The sequence below is a fragment of the Rhipicephalus sanguineus genome, chromosome 2, assembly GCF_013339695.2.
Source record: "Rhipicephalus sanguineus isolate Rsan-2018 chromosome 2, BIME_Rsan_1.4, whole genome shotgun sequence".
NCBI classification, from domain to species: Eukaryota; Metazoa; Arthropoda; class Arachnida; order Ixodida; family Ixodidae; genus Rhipicephalus; species Rhipicephalus sanguineus.
The window spans coordinates 119,672,719-119,689,504 of NC_051177.1; the positions used below are offsets into that span (position 1 = coordinate 119,672,719).

General features: G+C 46.6%; 2 protein-coding genes across 12 annotated transcripts in view; both read right to left on the reverse strand.

Annotated features, from left to right (window-relative positions):
• LOC119383577 (histone-lysine N-methyltransferase KMT5B) overlaps window positions 1-5,525 on the reverse strand; it is a 33,926-nt gene extending 28,401 nt beyond the window's left edge. The window contains exons 1-2 of one of the 2 annotated variants that reach the window (XM_037651810.2): window positions 5,099-5,525; window positions 4,111-4,266 (exon numbers count right to left, since the gene is read on the reverse strand). In XM_037651810.2, the coding sequence (XP_037507738.1) occupies window positions 4,111-4,250 (140 nt within the window). In that variant the 5' untranslated portion in view covers window positions 4,251-4,266; window positions 5,099-5,525. Of the gene's footprint in view, window positions 1-4,110; window positions 4,267-4,347; window positions 4,503-5,098 lie in introns of those variants that run through there. The other variant, XM_037651811.2, reaches the window with a different exon arrangement.
• Window positions 5,526-5,872: 347 nt separating this feature from the next.
• LOC119383578 (oxysterol-binding protein-related protein 8) overlaps window positions 5,873-16,786 on the reverse strand; it is a 117,813-nt gene continuing 106,899 nt past the window's right edge. For all 10 annotated transcript variants that reach the window (XM_037651818.2, XM_049412580.1, XM_037651817.2 and 7 more), the window contains 2 exons: window positions 15,906-16,294; window positions 5,873-14,741 (listed from right to left, as the gene is read on the reverse strand). In XM_037651818.2, the coding sequence (XP_037507746.1) occupies window positions 14,437-14,741; window positions 15,906-16,294 (694 nt within the window). In that variant the 3' untranslated portion in view covers window positions 5,873-14,436. The remainder of the gene's footprint in view (window positions 14,742-15,905; window positions 16,295-16,786) is intronic.

Below are 16,786 nucleotides of genomic sequence, written 5' to 3' on the forward strand. Positions count from 1 at the left end.
AGTGACTTCCCTGTGTTGCCTGCCAAACTCAACGAAGTCGACACTCTGCTCACCGGACCTGGAGGACAGTCACTACGCATGCTTATTCATATTTGGCACGGCTCCAGTGACAGGGGAAAATGAGCTCTCAGCGTCTGTACGTGATCCAATCTCTTACCATGCCTCTTCTGGGACTGCCAGCGCTCCAAGCCAACCAAGTAGTGAGATTCCTTGACGAACTTCAGACTCCAAAAGCCACATTAGATGCCAAGCTCTTAAAGGCATTGGGTACTCTCAAGGACGAGTATATCATCCGGCTGAAACCTGATGCTGTGCCTTTCTCCCTAAGTGTCCCTCACAGGATTCCCATCCCGCTGCTTGAGGTCGTCTGCCATGAGCTGGACAAATTGGAGAGCAGAGCCATGATCCAGAGGGTCGAGAAACCAACACCGTGGTGCTCCAGTCTCATCATCATTCGGAAGGACAATGGCTCGTACCTGCTGTGTGTAGACTTCACTTGGCTAAGCAATGTCGTCCTCTGGGAACGCTACATTCTACCAACTGTTGAGCAAGTCCTGGGCCTCCTCAGCGACGCAACAGTTTTTTTCAAAGTAGTATGCGACCGCGAGTTTCGATTAAGTGAAGCTCTCTGCTGACTACCAAGAGCTTATGACATTCATCACTCTATTCGGCCAACACTGCTTTTGCCGGCGCCCCTTTGGCATCATGTCCGTATCAGAGTACTTCCAAAAATGATGGCCAGAATCTTGGAGGGCCAAAATAGAGTTGCCAACATGATCGGTGACATCCTGGTTTTTGGACACACCATGAACACAATGTGCTGTCTCGCCTTGCAAAAGCAAGCATCGCGTTGAACCAGGACTAGTGTCATTTTGGGTATCTGAAGTCTTCTTCCTTGGAGTTGTCATTTTAGCGCAGAGCATCATGATAGATCCAGGCAAGATCGAAGCAGTCAAAGCCATAGAAGCTCCTACAGCCATCACAGGCAACAGACAACAACTCGGAATGGTGAATCATCTCACCATTCCGAGTTGCCACACATCTCACACATCACAGCACCCATCAGAGCCCTAGTGAGCATGCTGGCTAGTTGGGTGCCGCAGCATGAACAAAATGCTGCATTCGAGAAAGTCAAGGAACTCTTGACGTCAGACCAGAGCATGGCCAGGTACCACCCGTCGTATGCTACTACAGTTTCTGCAGACGCGAGCTTGCTCGGACTCGGCTCGGTCATGCTACAGACCTCTGGAGAGCGCTGCCCAGTTAAATATGGTTCGAGGTCAATGACAAACTGAGCAGCGCTACAGCCAGACAGAAGATGAAGCTTTGGTGATGACGTGGGCTATCCAATGGCTCAACAAGTTTGTCTGCGGCATCACCTTTGATGTTGAGACATACCACCTGCCCCTCGTTTCCCTCTTTGGCAAAATGGAGCTGGACATGTTGCCACCCCATGTGCAGAGACTCCAGGTGAAGACTATGCAATACCAACACCGCATGCTTCTCGTGCTAGAGAAGCTGCTGGCCATGGCAGGTACCTTGTCACGCATCGCCCAGGAGACCTACACAGCACAGGCTGCACGTTAGAAGTCTTGCTGCTTAGCCACAAAGATAAGCGACAAGCAAAAGCGACTGATGGGGAGTGCAAGACACTCAGCTGCTTCTGCCAGCATAGTTGGCCACAAAAGTCCAAGCTGCCGCTGCACTTCTCCAAGTACGCCTCGGTGGCAGGCAAGCTTTCTGTCTGTGACGGTGTTCTGCTGAAAGATGCCTGGATAGTCATCCCATCGTTCCTTCAGCCAGCGGTCTTGAAGTTGTTACATGAAGGCCATCAGGGCATCAACAGGACCAAAGCCCTAGCTCAGGAGTCCATTTGGCAGCCGGGCATATCGGCAGACATTACCTCCCTAGTCGTCAACAGCGAGCAGTGCACCTCCACCCGTGTGAAGCTTACAGAACCCCTGGTCTCCAAGGTCCTACCTGGACGTCCATGAGAATTTCTCAGCACGGACATGTTCCATCTCAATGGCCAGACTTTCATGCTGATGGTAGATTATTACCCCATGTTCCTACAGGTGGTGACCTTGAGGAACGCAACGGCCTAGGCAGTCATCGATGCTCTCTGCTCGCCATGGAATCCCTCAAGAGGTCACGTCAGACAACGGCTCCCTATTCTCATTACAGAAGTTCACAGCGTTTGCAGCATCATGCGGCTTCGACCATGAGACCAACAGCCCACACTACGCTCAGTCAAACGGAGAAGCAGAGGGGACGGTTTGGACAATCAAGGACCTATTTCGCAAGGCAAAGGATCCTCATCTGGCCCTGCTCAGCTACCGGAATACCCGAGGAGTCGGCGGGTATTCAGTCCGACCCAACTGTTGACGGGACGACAACTAAGGACCAAAGTTCCCAAGCAAGACTCCCAGCTACGTCCCAACTAGTTATCAAGGAAAGACGTCATCAGAAAGGTGTCTACAAGTAGAAACAGACAGACAACAACAACAGACGTCACCCGGAGCTCGAAACCTGCCACCACTCCCAACGGGTCAGCTTGTCTTGGTGCACCCCGACCAAGTTAAGGCTACTGTCTTGAGCCCGGCACAAAGACCAAGAAGCTATGTGGTTGAAATGGAGCGAAGTGGCGTCCTACAATGCAACCGATGTCACCTGGTGCCTTCTGCAACCCCTGCTTTCAGAATGGAACCGCTGCCACCAGAGGAGCAACAGCCACAATCACCTCAGCCTGCGAACCCGAAGGAGCCAACAGTCTCCCTTGGACAGTCCCTGCAGTCAAGGACCTCGGTGATCGTGTGACATGAATGCGTAGTGGCCGGCGTGTCGTTCTGCCAGACCGTTAAAACTTGCGAAGTGTTTGGTTTCCTCGATCTTCCGTCTGTTCTTCAAGGGGGGAAATGTAGAGGTCACCACAGTGTAGCCTATGCGTTTGGCCATCATCAGTGTGTGGCACCACCTGTGATTTCTTATGTACATGTTCGTGCCCAATAAAAGGTGTTGCGGTCTTTTTTGGAATAGAGAAGTGTTTCCACGTCAGTCCGTCTTTGCGTGCCCGTGCTCCCACGGCACAACCTATGCAACATCAACCAAGTCGTCTTTTTCACACAAGACTTTCTTTTTCTTTCATTTTCTACAGGGCTGCTGCCAACTGTATCATTACGAGTTCAATCCTAGCAGCTTGTTTCTTTTTCTTCCCTCCCTCAATTTGGTGGACAAAGAACTCAATGAAGACAAGGAGTGTTGATACCATGACAAAACTACTTGAACTATTCAGACAAAATACGGAGGAATTTGCAAGTGAGTAAACGGATCTGCAGGAAGACGGAAGAAATCTGGACTGCCTTCTTTATTACATCTCGGTCATCTGCAGTAACTAATAAATGCAGGACTCATAAATGTGCAGTCCTATACAGCACCATTTATGCTTTCTAAAGTGGACACTTGGGTGTGCTGGTATGACATACTAAAGAACAAACAGCATGAAAGACGAAGCACCAAAGCATCAGCGCTGCTGTTCATCTTCTCTTTTTGTCTGGTGCTTTCTTTTGCGCTGTTTGTTTTCTAGTATACTTTGTAAACACAGCTGCATATTCTAGATAAGGGGTATGCAGTTAATATGCAATATCTTATATTTGTACAAGGCGTCCAAAGCGGCAATATCAGACAGGCAGTGCAAAGCTTGAATGTTTGAATGGGCTGCAAGATTAGTCTTACAAAAGACTCCTTTCGATCAGCAACCCTGAAAGCGAATTGCAGGCAGATAGTGCTGATATGCCTCAAGTGTCATCCTACTTTTAACAACGCTGATTTCATGTTTGAGTGATTGAAGCAAACACGGGATGGCACTGTGCGAAGGGCACTGACAAGCCCAAAGGAAAAAGAATCGCTGTAGCGAACTGTCGTGGATATGTTTGTACGCTATGCCACACAGCAAAGAGTAACTGAAATCGCTGCTCGGGATTTCGTGTGTGCAAGCGCCCCGTCGAATACAACTATTGTATTGTCGCAGCACAACGTTGTGCCGAGCACCGCTGAACCGCGCACACTACACTAAGGAGAACCGAAAGTTGCAGTTTCCAATGCGATGCTTACCTGAGGTTCATCTTGTGCGTAGCGAAACCCAGGTAGGGATCGAGTATGAGGCTCGTAGCCTGGTCGTCGCTCTCGCACAGCTCGCGGGCAGTCATGCCCGTTGACGGGGCGTAGCGGCTCCTCGGGCCCTCCACGACCATGGTGGTTTGCGACGGGCTGGAAAATGCGCACACACACCAATCAATTCCCATCCTTCTCGCTGACAATAGACACAAGAGACATTCGCGAATGCCTTACGGCCAACACGTTCCGCTGACGCCTGAAACGGGACGCGCAAAAGTTGCGAGAAGCACGGCCGAGCGATCAGGCTTGGCAGAAACGCGGCACCCCAAGTGGAACACTACTACTTGCGAACGATCGCTCGCAGCAACAGCAGCACAAGCGTGACCGCAACAGAGAGATCGGTCGCTTTCCACCGCAACGAACTCTCGACATTCTGGTCTGCGGCGGCTGACATTACAAAATGTTTTCACGGGCAGTACCAGCAGTACTCCCTGCCGGGGGAGCTCAGTTGTAATTCAATGCATCTCCTCACATCCGCCGCTTTGGGAGCATGCTCCGCAAGGCATGTTGGAGATGAGATACGGGCGTATCGCGGCGAATCTGCGTGATTGATTGTATTAGATAGCGGTGTTAAACACAAGTTATGCGAGCGACGATATACGATTGGAATGTAAGCTAACGCAAAGTTCTCTCGGTCCAAAAACAAATGCGGTAGTGACGGTCTCCCCCGTAACCCTGTTTGCACTCATCCCACATTTTGGCGAGAATAGGAGCAAATGTCTCATTTGTACAGCCCGTTAGACGACACGCTATCATTTAGTAGTGCATATAAGTTATTCCCGTCGACACTAGTCTCGTACTTTATAAAAAGAACGTCCCGGAAAGATGGAGGGGCAGAGGCGATCCAGTCGGGACGCCTTTGCTCCGTCGCGATTGACACAGCTCACACACCGTGTTTAACACTTTCTTCGAGCCACGCACGCACCTTTGATCCCGCGATGCTAGTTGAGTAGCCTCCTAGAGTTCCGATGGACTCGTAGCACGGATTTTGCCGACATGAAGCTGTCGGGGTAGCCTATTGACTCACGAAGCTCGAGCTAACAATCGCACAGCGCAGCTCGCTGCTGCAGCACCGTGCATATCGCCGCGCTGAGCTCTGCCGTCCTTCCATGGTGATGCTAGCATATTCGCGTCGAGAGTCTAGACGACCTTAACACGCCGACGCCGCTCTTACGAAGTATCAAACTACATTTTGTTAACTAGAAAAACAACTTTAACTGTGGACCGCTCTGTCAGTGCCCAGTAGGCCTAGGAAACTTTTAAACTCAAAATTTTGGTTCGTATCTCGCTGTTTAGACAACGCTTATCAGGTGTTAGACCGAAACGAACGTTTTAGATCGGTGCAACGATTGTATTGCATTCCTAAATTGGCACCGTGCGGCTCAGCGAACATGTGCACAATTTCATTGTTTTCACGCGCTATCTTTTCTCTCGGACGAGCGCGGAGGAAGTTAAAAGGTCGGTCGACCATGCCACTGACCATGCCGTACCGCCGCGGCTGATGCCTCGATTAAAAGGACGCGTTTGTTTTTCGCATATTGGTCACCACGTGCAATCGCACTTTACGATTGGGCTTTTCATTAATCGCATCTTACCTGTCGCCGTGCACAAACGGCGTCGACGAGTTGCTGGTTGTGGTCCGAGCGTTTGCCTTTGCGCTCGCCCCAATTCATACCCATACAAACAAGAGACAACGCAATGCTTGTAACTTTTTATTTATTTATTTACACGCTACAGTAACCAGCTCTATAAAAGTTCAACGATACAACACAGCTCCCCCACGAGGGAACGTCGCCGAACCCACATCAATCCTGACAATGTCACTCACGTGTAAAAATCTAACTCCCAAGTTCAACAATTCATTGGGACTTCACCGCCGACACACACATGCTGCTGCGGTTATGCGACCACTGCGTAAAAAAAAAAAAATCAAAATTAAAATAAATGCTCGTCTGCCCGTAATCAATTCTGGTAAGAGATGCAAGGTGCACGACAAATACTGCAAAATCATGGCACGGAGACGCAACACACATACTTAAGTGTGCATCTATGGAAGAGTGCAACATATTTTACAAACAATGCACATAGAGGTACACATCAGTGCACCACTGCAAACAGTACAGTACCACTGGCATTCTTATCCTTGTCCGAGTGAACGCTGCCAGCGTGGTTCAAAAATTTATCCAAGCAGCAAAATACAAAATAACAGCGTTACGTACAGACATAAAAAATATTTACAATCTGCAGAGTAAGCTCAAAACAGAAAGCATATTTCAGCAACATGCATCCACTATGCACAACACAAATGGCATTTTGCAAACGACTAGCATGTGAGGCTCCCCACTGTTTCCGATAGCAACTAAGCTGCGTATGGGGAGAGCAGGTTCTCCCCTGGCTCCCATATCACATGAACAAAAAGCCTAATTGCATTCAAATAAAAACAGCAGGGCTTGGGAATTACGGTATAGGGTTTATGATGCAGTGTTGTTCTGTCATCTGCAAAGTACATTCGATACATTCACCCCTCATATTTCTAATTACGTCCTACCTACGACGTTAACTGTGAGGCACGAGAATTGAGAATTCTCACCTGAAACATATGACAAGTTCAACTTGAACAAAAATGAAGTTCTAATACATTTGGCAATGTACAATCCAGTAAGTCAGCACAGCTGTTGAGCTAAGATTGGTTACATGTGCTTAAGCTGAGAGCATATAAGAAATACGCAATGCCAGAGAAGAGTATTTTGGAGTCAAAAACGGCAGCATTTCCAAAGGAGAACATGAAAGAGAACGCCATTCGTAAGGCTTGCGATCTAGGTATACACAATCCCATTTAAGAAAAGGTAACTGCCAATGCGTTTCCAAGTACGAAATTGCACAGTTATTAGCTACAGCTGTGGCTATGCACTTTGTATGCTACACCCATAGCAGGCCTACAAACAGAAGAAGCAACAGCAGTTCAAACAATAAAAACTCTTCTAACAATCATGTACAAATGTAAAAAAGAGAAATAAATTTTGAATTGTACATCTGTTAATTTGACAAAGACTGCTGGCACCACTTGAGAAAATTTCAGCACCAATCAATATACGGGCACTGAAGTGCTCATTCAGCCAGAAAAAAAAAACCAAAAAAACAAGGATTTGCAAACCAGGCCCACTGTACAAAACAAAGCCTGAGCTTCGGTGCCAATGCAAGACCGATCTCACAAGCTATTCAACAACTAAAAGAGCTACGATAACATAAAAGCGTGTAAGCTTTAACAAAAACATATCAAATCCTGCATCCCGTATACAAAGAGCTATTTTAAAATTTATTCACACTATCTATACTATGCAACGAAATCACCACCACATCACCAAGTCCAACATCGTATGCGTGGATTCGAGGATTTCGACTAATATATTCACTACATTACATAAAGTTTGCATGCATAAAACATAGTACTTTGAGATTTATAATCTCAGCCTGCTGGAGCTTTTCATGTAATGCACTGAAAGCAGACCAAAGTTTTTTTTTTTTTCTTTGCAGCTAGAGGTAAGTTATCTCGATCGCTGTAGACATGCCTCGCGCAGACTTCCATGATATGCAGTGCGTCATAAATATTTGTACTGCCACTCAGGATAAAAGTACGGTATAGGCATGACAGCATATAAAGAATACTTTGCGACAGAGAAGATAAAACTACTAGGAGTTAACACTAACTAGAAAGATGACCTAAGCTAACGAGGTTTTACACAAAATATACCACCCAACCCACGCTCCGCAAGACCACAATTGACGCTCAACGAATTCTACGAAAACTGTCCCACTTTCTCAGATGCCACACAAACTATTCACCAAGGCTAGGATGCAAGTGTGCGAAGAAACCACTCAATCAAAATTTACAAATTGCACATGCTGGAACCCGGTGACTGACAGCGACCATACGTGAAACGACTGGCCTGAATGCAATTCTTCGAGTGAAAGACTGGGAATGGATCGAGAGGCCAGCTCTCGTTGGACGCAACCGTATGTAGCTAACAGATAACGAGGCCAACGAAAGCATACAAGGTGTTACAGCAGGCTCTTGTTAAACGGAACCTGAAGGAACCAGGAAAATATGTTCCATCTAACCGGAGTTCCATTTACTAGGAGATGAAGAGGGGTGCAGAATTCAAGTATGAAACCAGTCATATTAGAGGCAGTCCATCTAAGAGATATTTGCTTATGAAAAGTGTACTGTATTTGCAGTTTTTCATTGACGAGATCACAAAGTAAAAATGAATTAGCTCGCCGCTGCCGGGGATCGTACCCACCGCCTTTGCATCTCATAATTATGTACGACACTTACAATTAAAACTACTTTTTTTTGATAACACCCTTGTGCTTTATTCTGTCGCATGTGTTGGCTCCATATGGTCGCATATACACTTCCTTGAGGTACCTCACCTATGATTAAGATCTTAAAGGCCAACTACAGCAAAATTTCTAACTGCATAACAAGCCTAGTATCAGAAAGTAGTATCAGAAAAATTTAACATTTCACATACCATGCGGTTGCGGCAAGGTAAATAGTAATAACAGACGTCTTCAACTGCCATCTTTGCAGCTTAGCCAAGGCTGCCTTATGAATTTACAATTCATTTATAACAAATTTAGTGAAAATGAAACGTCGTTCCAATTGACGTTCAAAATGCACACATCCAGCCAGCATCTATCAGCTGCAGCCTTAGCATGGCAACTCTTTGCAACATGATCAAATGCTCGTTGAGAGTTAATATACGACAGTTGCACTATAGAAAGGTGTGTGCTTTTTGCTTTGAAAATGTTCCCATCTGCTCGTGCAGTAATGTGATTGACGGAGATCTTGCTTCTGGCACAACAGCAGTAAATGGCGAAACGGGTTTGTAAATCTAGACACTATGGGTAAGATGTGTATGGTACAACTTTAGTGCAACTTGCAAAAGCAGCATTTTGCACTTGCACTGCAATCAGCATGTTGAAATGAACCCCCCTCCCAACAAAAAAAAGTAATCAAAATGCAGTGTATTGTTATGTCTCAGAGTGTAACCAATACATATTTCACCGGTTTTCGACTCATGAAAGAAGCTGGAAATGCAGAACAATACCAACACAAGACAACACCAGCCTCTGCACGATTCCAGGTAGGGTTGGTGTGAGTGACAGCCAGTTAAGCATGCCGTTAACGGCACTAATCCAAGTCTGCCCTTCAGCCCGCTAGTGTATATTTCTCTAGGCATCGTATCAAAGCCCAATGCAAAAGCTCATAAGCAGAAAGAATGGTGACGGGAACTGTGAAGTTCTGTGCCTTGCCACACTGGCCATCTTGGAGGAGGCATTCTAGGCACTATGTTCACTTCATCAGAATAGAGGTCTCACATTTTCCCGAGCATGCTCAACAACGTGCTGTTTCAGAGATCACACTCAGTGCCTTGTGGTATTCTTCGTCATGGTGCCTTTACCAAGATTTTTCTAGTTTGAGACGTTGCAATAAATGGGGTCTTGCTGAACTTCTTGGATCAAGTACGTTTCACAAAAAATAAACAGTACTACATTTTTATCTTTATTTGGAAATTTCTTAGGAAGTAGCCAAAAAAGCGCTACAGACCATTACATTTTTCCGTTATGCAGCAGAATCGCAAAAAAAGTTTCCTGAGTGGAACAAAACAAAAACCAGTGTGATACTGGTTTTCATACCAACACCTCAATGGCAACACATCAGCACAAGTGAAAGCGTGCCATAAAGATCATGCAAGACATTCTGTGACACTCGCATTCGAAACACAAAGACCAGCAAATCGCAAACAGTCCAATCAAACATGCTCGATTCTTCAAAATGCCATAGCTTCTACGCTCAAGAGCTAAAGTTCAGAGACCAAGTAATACATAAACTGTACGGTTTCTTCAGACCACTCATGCAGAATTTCAAATTTCTTGCTGCAGTTTGCTTCCCTCGTTATGGGCTCCCCAAGCAAGAGTGGCCTGCAGTTGATTTAGCAAGTACAGACATATACAACAGTGAAGAACATAGACATAGCTGACATTGTGCATGCTGCATACAAAGTCAAGTCGTGTAATGTCAAGGTGACATTGTACATGCTGTGCACAATGTCAAGGTGACATTGTACGTGTTACGTACGAGTACCACCATTCAGCAAATATCATTTACTCCTCGGTCCACTCCTTGCACACTCGTCATTCGCCTCCTCCCAACTCTGCGGATTCTTAACGGTACATACTTTGTCAACATTCGTGCAGCACACAGCCCTAAGAATGGCATTACCTGAACTACTACTTTGTTCGTCTGCAGCTTGACCGACAAGACCACTGTACTTGCGATCTCTTCCAGGAAGCAGCATGCCTATTAACAGTCTTCCAGTCATGAACGATGCGACCATGCGTTAGTTTATTATCTACAACCATCACACTCACCGAAAGTTGTTCACAGCTCAGTTAATATAAGCATAAATACAGCATCTTCCTCCCCATTAAGTTTATAAGATGTAATTTTGCGACAGAAACAAAGATGGCTTAAAGGGACACTAAAGGCAAATACTAAGTCGATGTGGATTGTTGAAATAGCATTCCTGAAATATTGTGGTGCTTGTTTCATGCCAAGGAAATGCTTAGTTTGAATGAAAATCGCATTTTAGCGGCTCGCATATCACTAGCGCACTTCAAACCGACCGCCTCGGAAGGGACTTGTGATGTAGCATTTGCCATGCCCACCCTATACTGCGGGCGTTGCAGTTTCTCGCTGCTTCTTTCTTCTTTGCTGCAAGTGCTGTTGGTCGTGCAGCGTAGACTATCCCGGCATTTAACGTCACATGGATGCGACATTTTGTCGAACTTGCAGTTCGAGCAAGTTTTGTGAGAGACCAAACCCCGCGCAGCAGTACGCGATAATAAAACCACCACCGAGATGTGACTGTGGCGGTGGAGCACAGCTCGGTGAAAACGGAACTTTTGGACCACCCGCATCATTTTCAAGGGTGACGTCAAGAACTTCTTTTTTCCACGAATCAAACAGAAATGCGCAAGCTGTATTTTATTCCATCTTGTCATGCACTGCAATGTTCTTTTTTATCATGGTTAGCTCGAGTACTTGTGTTTAATTGTACTATGTGATCGGACCAGGGGCGTAGCCAAGGGGGGGTTGGGGGGGTTCAAACCCCCCTCCCCCTCGAAATTTCTCAGTTTTGCTTGCGTATATATGCATGCACACATACAAACGCACGCACGAACATACAGAAAGTATGGTTGAACCCCCCAGCGAAAAAAATTTCTGCCTACGCCCCTGGATCAGACTAGTACCAGAAAGTCTCACTGGTGGTGCAAATCCTGTCCTACATTTACCTTCATTTTTCGATTACTAAAGCACTGCGTTGCGTAACACTGACAGTTTAGACGTTCTCAAGCATCAACCTTGCACTCTGGAATAAATTGTAATTTGCCTTTAGTGTCCATTTAAGCAAGCAGCCGTAAATTTACTAGGGGCGCTGTCCCTTTTCGTGTTCTGCACGGCAGCACGATTGGCAGTGTGAAGTTTATTGTACATAATTGCACTCGCACTTACTTGTGATGATTTTTTGCGAAATTCTTTTGCAGTATTTATTTCATCACGGAGACCATCGCTGTGAGCTTCAGCTATTTCAGCGGCAAAGCTTCATGAAGTACACGTGCTAGAAAACACAGAATTCATTTTGTATTAACGAAGAAGTGCTTGACAAATCAACAGGAATGGAAGAATCTCTTGAAAGAGTGCAAAACTTGTATACTCCAGATGGCAGCAGAACAGGGTGATCTTGTCATGCAGTGACAGTCGTGCTTATGTCCACCTAAAAGAAGTTATAGCACCAAAAGAAAACTAAAAGAAAACTAGACTTACTTAGCAGTACGACAACACTAAAGGCAACAAAGAAAGCGTGTTAGCAAGCACTGTGGCGCAACCTTTCCAAAGTTGGCGTGTTGACCATGTTCAGAGCTTCAGGACTACCTGTATTAGTACTGTATGCCCTACGTGCTCACAAGCAGTGAAATACATCTCAACACCTGCTCCCATCATCCCTTCTGAAAATTTTCAAAAGGTATGTATTAGGGATGGGCGAATAGTGAATTTGAGGTTCGAAGCGAATTCAAAGCGAATAGTGATTTGGTCAAATAATTTCGAATCGAATAGTTCGAACAGTATTTACCGCATATTATTAAGAAAGATGAGCATTTTTGTCATGACCCTTGCACAATATTTTTAAGGATTGGAACTAGGTGTGAGTGAATGTCACTTTTTTGGTTTGAAATGAAGCAGCCTTGAGTAGTATCAAGATCTGAATAGCACTAGGGTGCAAGTTATAAGTGGTGCAGTACGTTACAATTTAAAAATTACTAAACTTAGCGTATATAAGCCCATATAACACGCTTTTAAACTTTAAAAAATATGTATTTAACCTTGAAGTGTGGCTTCACGGCACTGCAAATTTCCCTTGGATGGGTGGTTTCACGGCACAGCAAGCAGACGCTGCAGTGAAACCACCTTTACAGGGGGTTATGTGCGGTCAAATATGTACATAGTAGTATGTTGATTCGAAATACTTCGAAATTTCGAATAATCTAAATTCGTATCGAAGCGAATTCGAATGCTTTAATATTCGTTCGAATATTCGCCCATCCCTAGTATGTATATATATAATCCATCTTGTGTTCAAAGCATGCTCACTTAAACAGTGATCCCATCAATGCTGCTCTCTTGTCATAGCCAATATATATGTGTGGCTGCATTGTTGGCAAGATTAATTCAATTCCAGTCTGTGCAGTTGCACCCATGACAAGAATGAGCCAAATGAAATGCTCCTGAGGCACTTCCTTCAATATGAGCAAAAGAAACTAAGGGACAATCAATACTTCGAAGTTCTTAGTGTTGCTCGGGGTGTTTTTGTTTTCACATCATAGTTAAGTTACAAGCTGAGTAATGACAACCCCCCTCCTCCTTCCCCTTTCACTTAGAGCCCGATCATTAACATTATCACATTTTCCAAACACACCAGAGATATTTTCACTCGTAAGCGAGAGAGAAAAGGGGGTATTTTACGCTACAGGTGCATACCACATAGTTGTGCCGTAGATACTACGTGCTTGAAATGTCCATACTTAGTAACTGTACCAGCACGGGCAGGAAGTTCGTCGAGAAACCCTACTTCCTTCCTCAGATGTTGAAAGAAAGCTGAGCGAACACTGTCACGCCACATGATGTCGCTGAAGCACTGATGCCTGCGCCTCTCTTACACACTTAGGCCCAAAATGAAATGGTCAGCACTGTTTTAAAAGCAGTCAGAACACAAGCACCGGAAGACAGAACTGTCCCAGCAGCAGCCTTCAGCAACAGACAGCACAGAGTTGCCAATATGCAAGGGCAGTTGCCACATTTCAAAAGCTCGGCCCATATGTACAACGCGGGTTTTATCTTTCTTGTCCATACCCAGTAACTTTCCTCCCAAGACACCACTAGCCCTTCCTGGCAGTACCGAGAAGTACAGTGTCACAGCCAAGTTCACGCTGCGTCTACACACGACTACAGTTGTTTGACACTTGCACTTACATCTTACTTGCCCAAGCAGTACCCTATTCCTATGTACAAAATGAACAAAGAGTTCAATGAACCTGTTCCCCTCCCCCTCGCCACCCCAAGCTTACAGTCTTACAGGCAGAGAGTGATCTTCCAAGCATACAGTCCTCTTTAAACAATTCCCAGCCAGTATCCATGTGCCTGGAGCGAACACTAAGTTGTGTACTCACTCACACTCCCACTGAATCCGCAATGCAGTGGAGGGTGTGGAAACCCATCACCGTCGCCTTTCTTAGCACTGCCACATGCACAATGGCCCGGAAGCTCTCAAAGTAACCAGTAAAATGGTGCTACCACACTCAAGCCATGCCATGCGTATCACCAAGTACTGGTACCATTGCAGTACCGGTGCCACTCGTACCGACATCATGCGCATGTGGGGCAGCTACACTGGTGATCGCAACATTGTTGTACTGGGTACTAATACCAAGTACGGGTATTGGTAACACTGTTCTACCGTTGACACCTGCACGTGAGGCCATGCTACAGTGGTGATCACAGGGTGCAGGTACCGCTGCAGTACCAATACAGATATCACACATGGCTTGCGAGCTATGCTATACCGGCCATCACGAACCGAAGGCCTGAAAGAGTATTCCTGTCCTTGCAGGTCGAGCAACAGGGCCGACGGAGCGCGATCAGGAGGGGAACCAGATCCGGAGGAAAAGGTGTATTGCAACATGGGCAAACACGAGCACGAAAGCAACCGTGGTGACGTCACTGCGCTGGCTGAGCCGGTGTTCGAGCTGCCGCTGCTGCAGCACTACGTGTTCAAGGTGTCGCTGCAACGTGTTCAGGGTGGTGTTCGCCTCCTCCAGGGAGCGCTGCAGAGGAGCCAGGGCAGGACCCAGGGAGTGAGACAGCGAGCTGCTTGACAGCACTGAACGGCTTGGCTGCAGGCCCAACCGTGCTGCTACCCCCTTGCTTGCCTCTGCTGCCAGTGCTGACCGAGCAAAAAAAGATGACAAAACGAAACATTATTGGATTCACTTGCCATCGTGCACAGCAGACTTCCCTTAGTACGCCTCCTATTCCTCTCTTAACTCTTTGATGCCCAAAATTTTACAGTGGAGCTGTTAAGGTTTTCCTACGTCTGCGTGGACTGTACGGAAAACTCAAGGCAGGTATGTGCCACAGGAATTGGGCGAGCCCACTACCGAGTACAAGCATTTATGGGAACCATATGAATGTGTTGCTGGTGGGAAAAGGAAGTGAGGAGGAGGGAAAGGAGGAGGGGGAGAAGGTGAAGCATAGCATAGGCATGTATAGTATAGTATAGCAAGGAGTCGGAAAGGGAAGGTGTGGAGGAGAGAGGGTAAAGCATAGCACATCCTTGTATAGTACAGCAAGGGGGTGAGGAGTGATGTGAGGGTGAGGAGGAGGGGAGAGGGTGAAACATATCCATGTATAGTATAGTATGGCAAGGGGGTAGGAAAGAAATGTGGGGTTGAGGAGGTGTGCTGTGACATTAAGGGGAGAGGGTAAAGCATAGTACTATAGCCTTGTATAGTATAGTATTGCAAGGGGTGAGAAAGGGAAGTAACGGTGAGGAGGAGCGAATGGAGGAGGAGCACGCCACCAGATCCACTGTTTCCTCAGTCTTTGCACCACTGGGGCGTAGCTGCCCCAATTTTTTACTCGATATCAGAAATTCGTGAAAACAATGACAGTAGAGCCTATAAAACATTGTAGATCTGTTGCCAAAAAATATTACCTTTATTGGGAATGTGGAAATGAGCTGTAGCCCCTGAGCAACAACGGGAACTTGCATCTTGCGGAAACACTGAAAGCAGTTGCGGCTTGGAAGGCGACGCAGCTGTATTTTTTCATTTGGCACAGTGGATAAATGTGCACCCAGGTGCACAATATTTGCACCTGTTCTTCTTCTGGGTGTATGCGGGCCTCGCACTGTACCTCAGTAGTTGCAATTTGCTTGCACTACAGGCTGAGGATACATAGTTATGGGTCTGAATGTTGCTAGAATTGCAGTTTGCTTCTACCCTGAACTCACGTAGAGACCACCACACAGTACGTATGGCGTGGATAGCAGAGTCAATCAAGTGTTTGAGAAACCTTAACACTGCGAGCTCTATATGATGGCACCCACCTTCGCTGTCGGTGGAATCGCAGGAGAGGCAGGCACCTCGCTCGGCCGAGGAGCTGCCACTGTGGTGAATGCCGACAGCGGGGCCTACTTTCTTCTTTCGCTCCTTCTTAGTACCCGCAGAGGCCAAGCCCGACTGTTGTTGTTGCTGCCTGTGGTGATGGTGGTGGTGGTGGTGATGGTGGCGGTGAGCGAGATGAGCAGCTGCCTGCCTCGGGCTCGAGTGCAAGATGCGCCTGCGCAGGCCAACCTGACTCTCGGGAGGGCTCCCTTCGATGCTGACCAGGCTGCCCCCCGAAGGCACGATGGGCGTCTGGTGCCGCGTCTTGCTCTGGATCACTCCGTGCCGCTCAAACTGAACGACATCGTTTCGAGGGTCCCATGGACGAGAGCTGAGCACAGAAAAAAAAAAGAAAGAAAAAGAACAGAATTTTTAAGAAAGGGGTACATCCGAGAATGAGTGCTTTTGGTGATGTTTTCACTGTCACTTCACTCCGTAGTACGACTAGGGGTGTTGCAACTTACTTTGTAACACCCCTTTCTAACAGGTTAATCAAAGACGCATGCACAATGGGCACACAAAGGAGGCAAATAAGGAATCCTAGCTGGTAGCGAGCATACAACAATAACGTGGCTGGCAAAGAAGCACTTCAGATTGTAAATTATTCAGACATCTTTTTCTGGTGTGCCATTTATAAACTGGTGACCCTGGTCGCAGACACGAGTTAACCGAAACTTCCACCGGCAGACAACTTTGTAGCCGCCTCCATGATCAGCCAAGGAGGATGTGACAACGGTCCAACACCGCATGTTGCCATTTCATCAAAATGAACGTACAAGTGTGGTTCACTCAGCTGAAGGCAGGCATGTAGCCAGGATTTTTT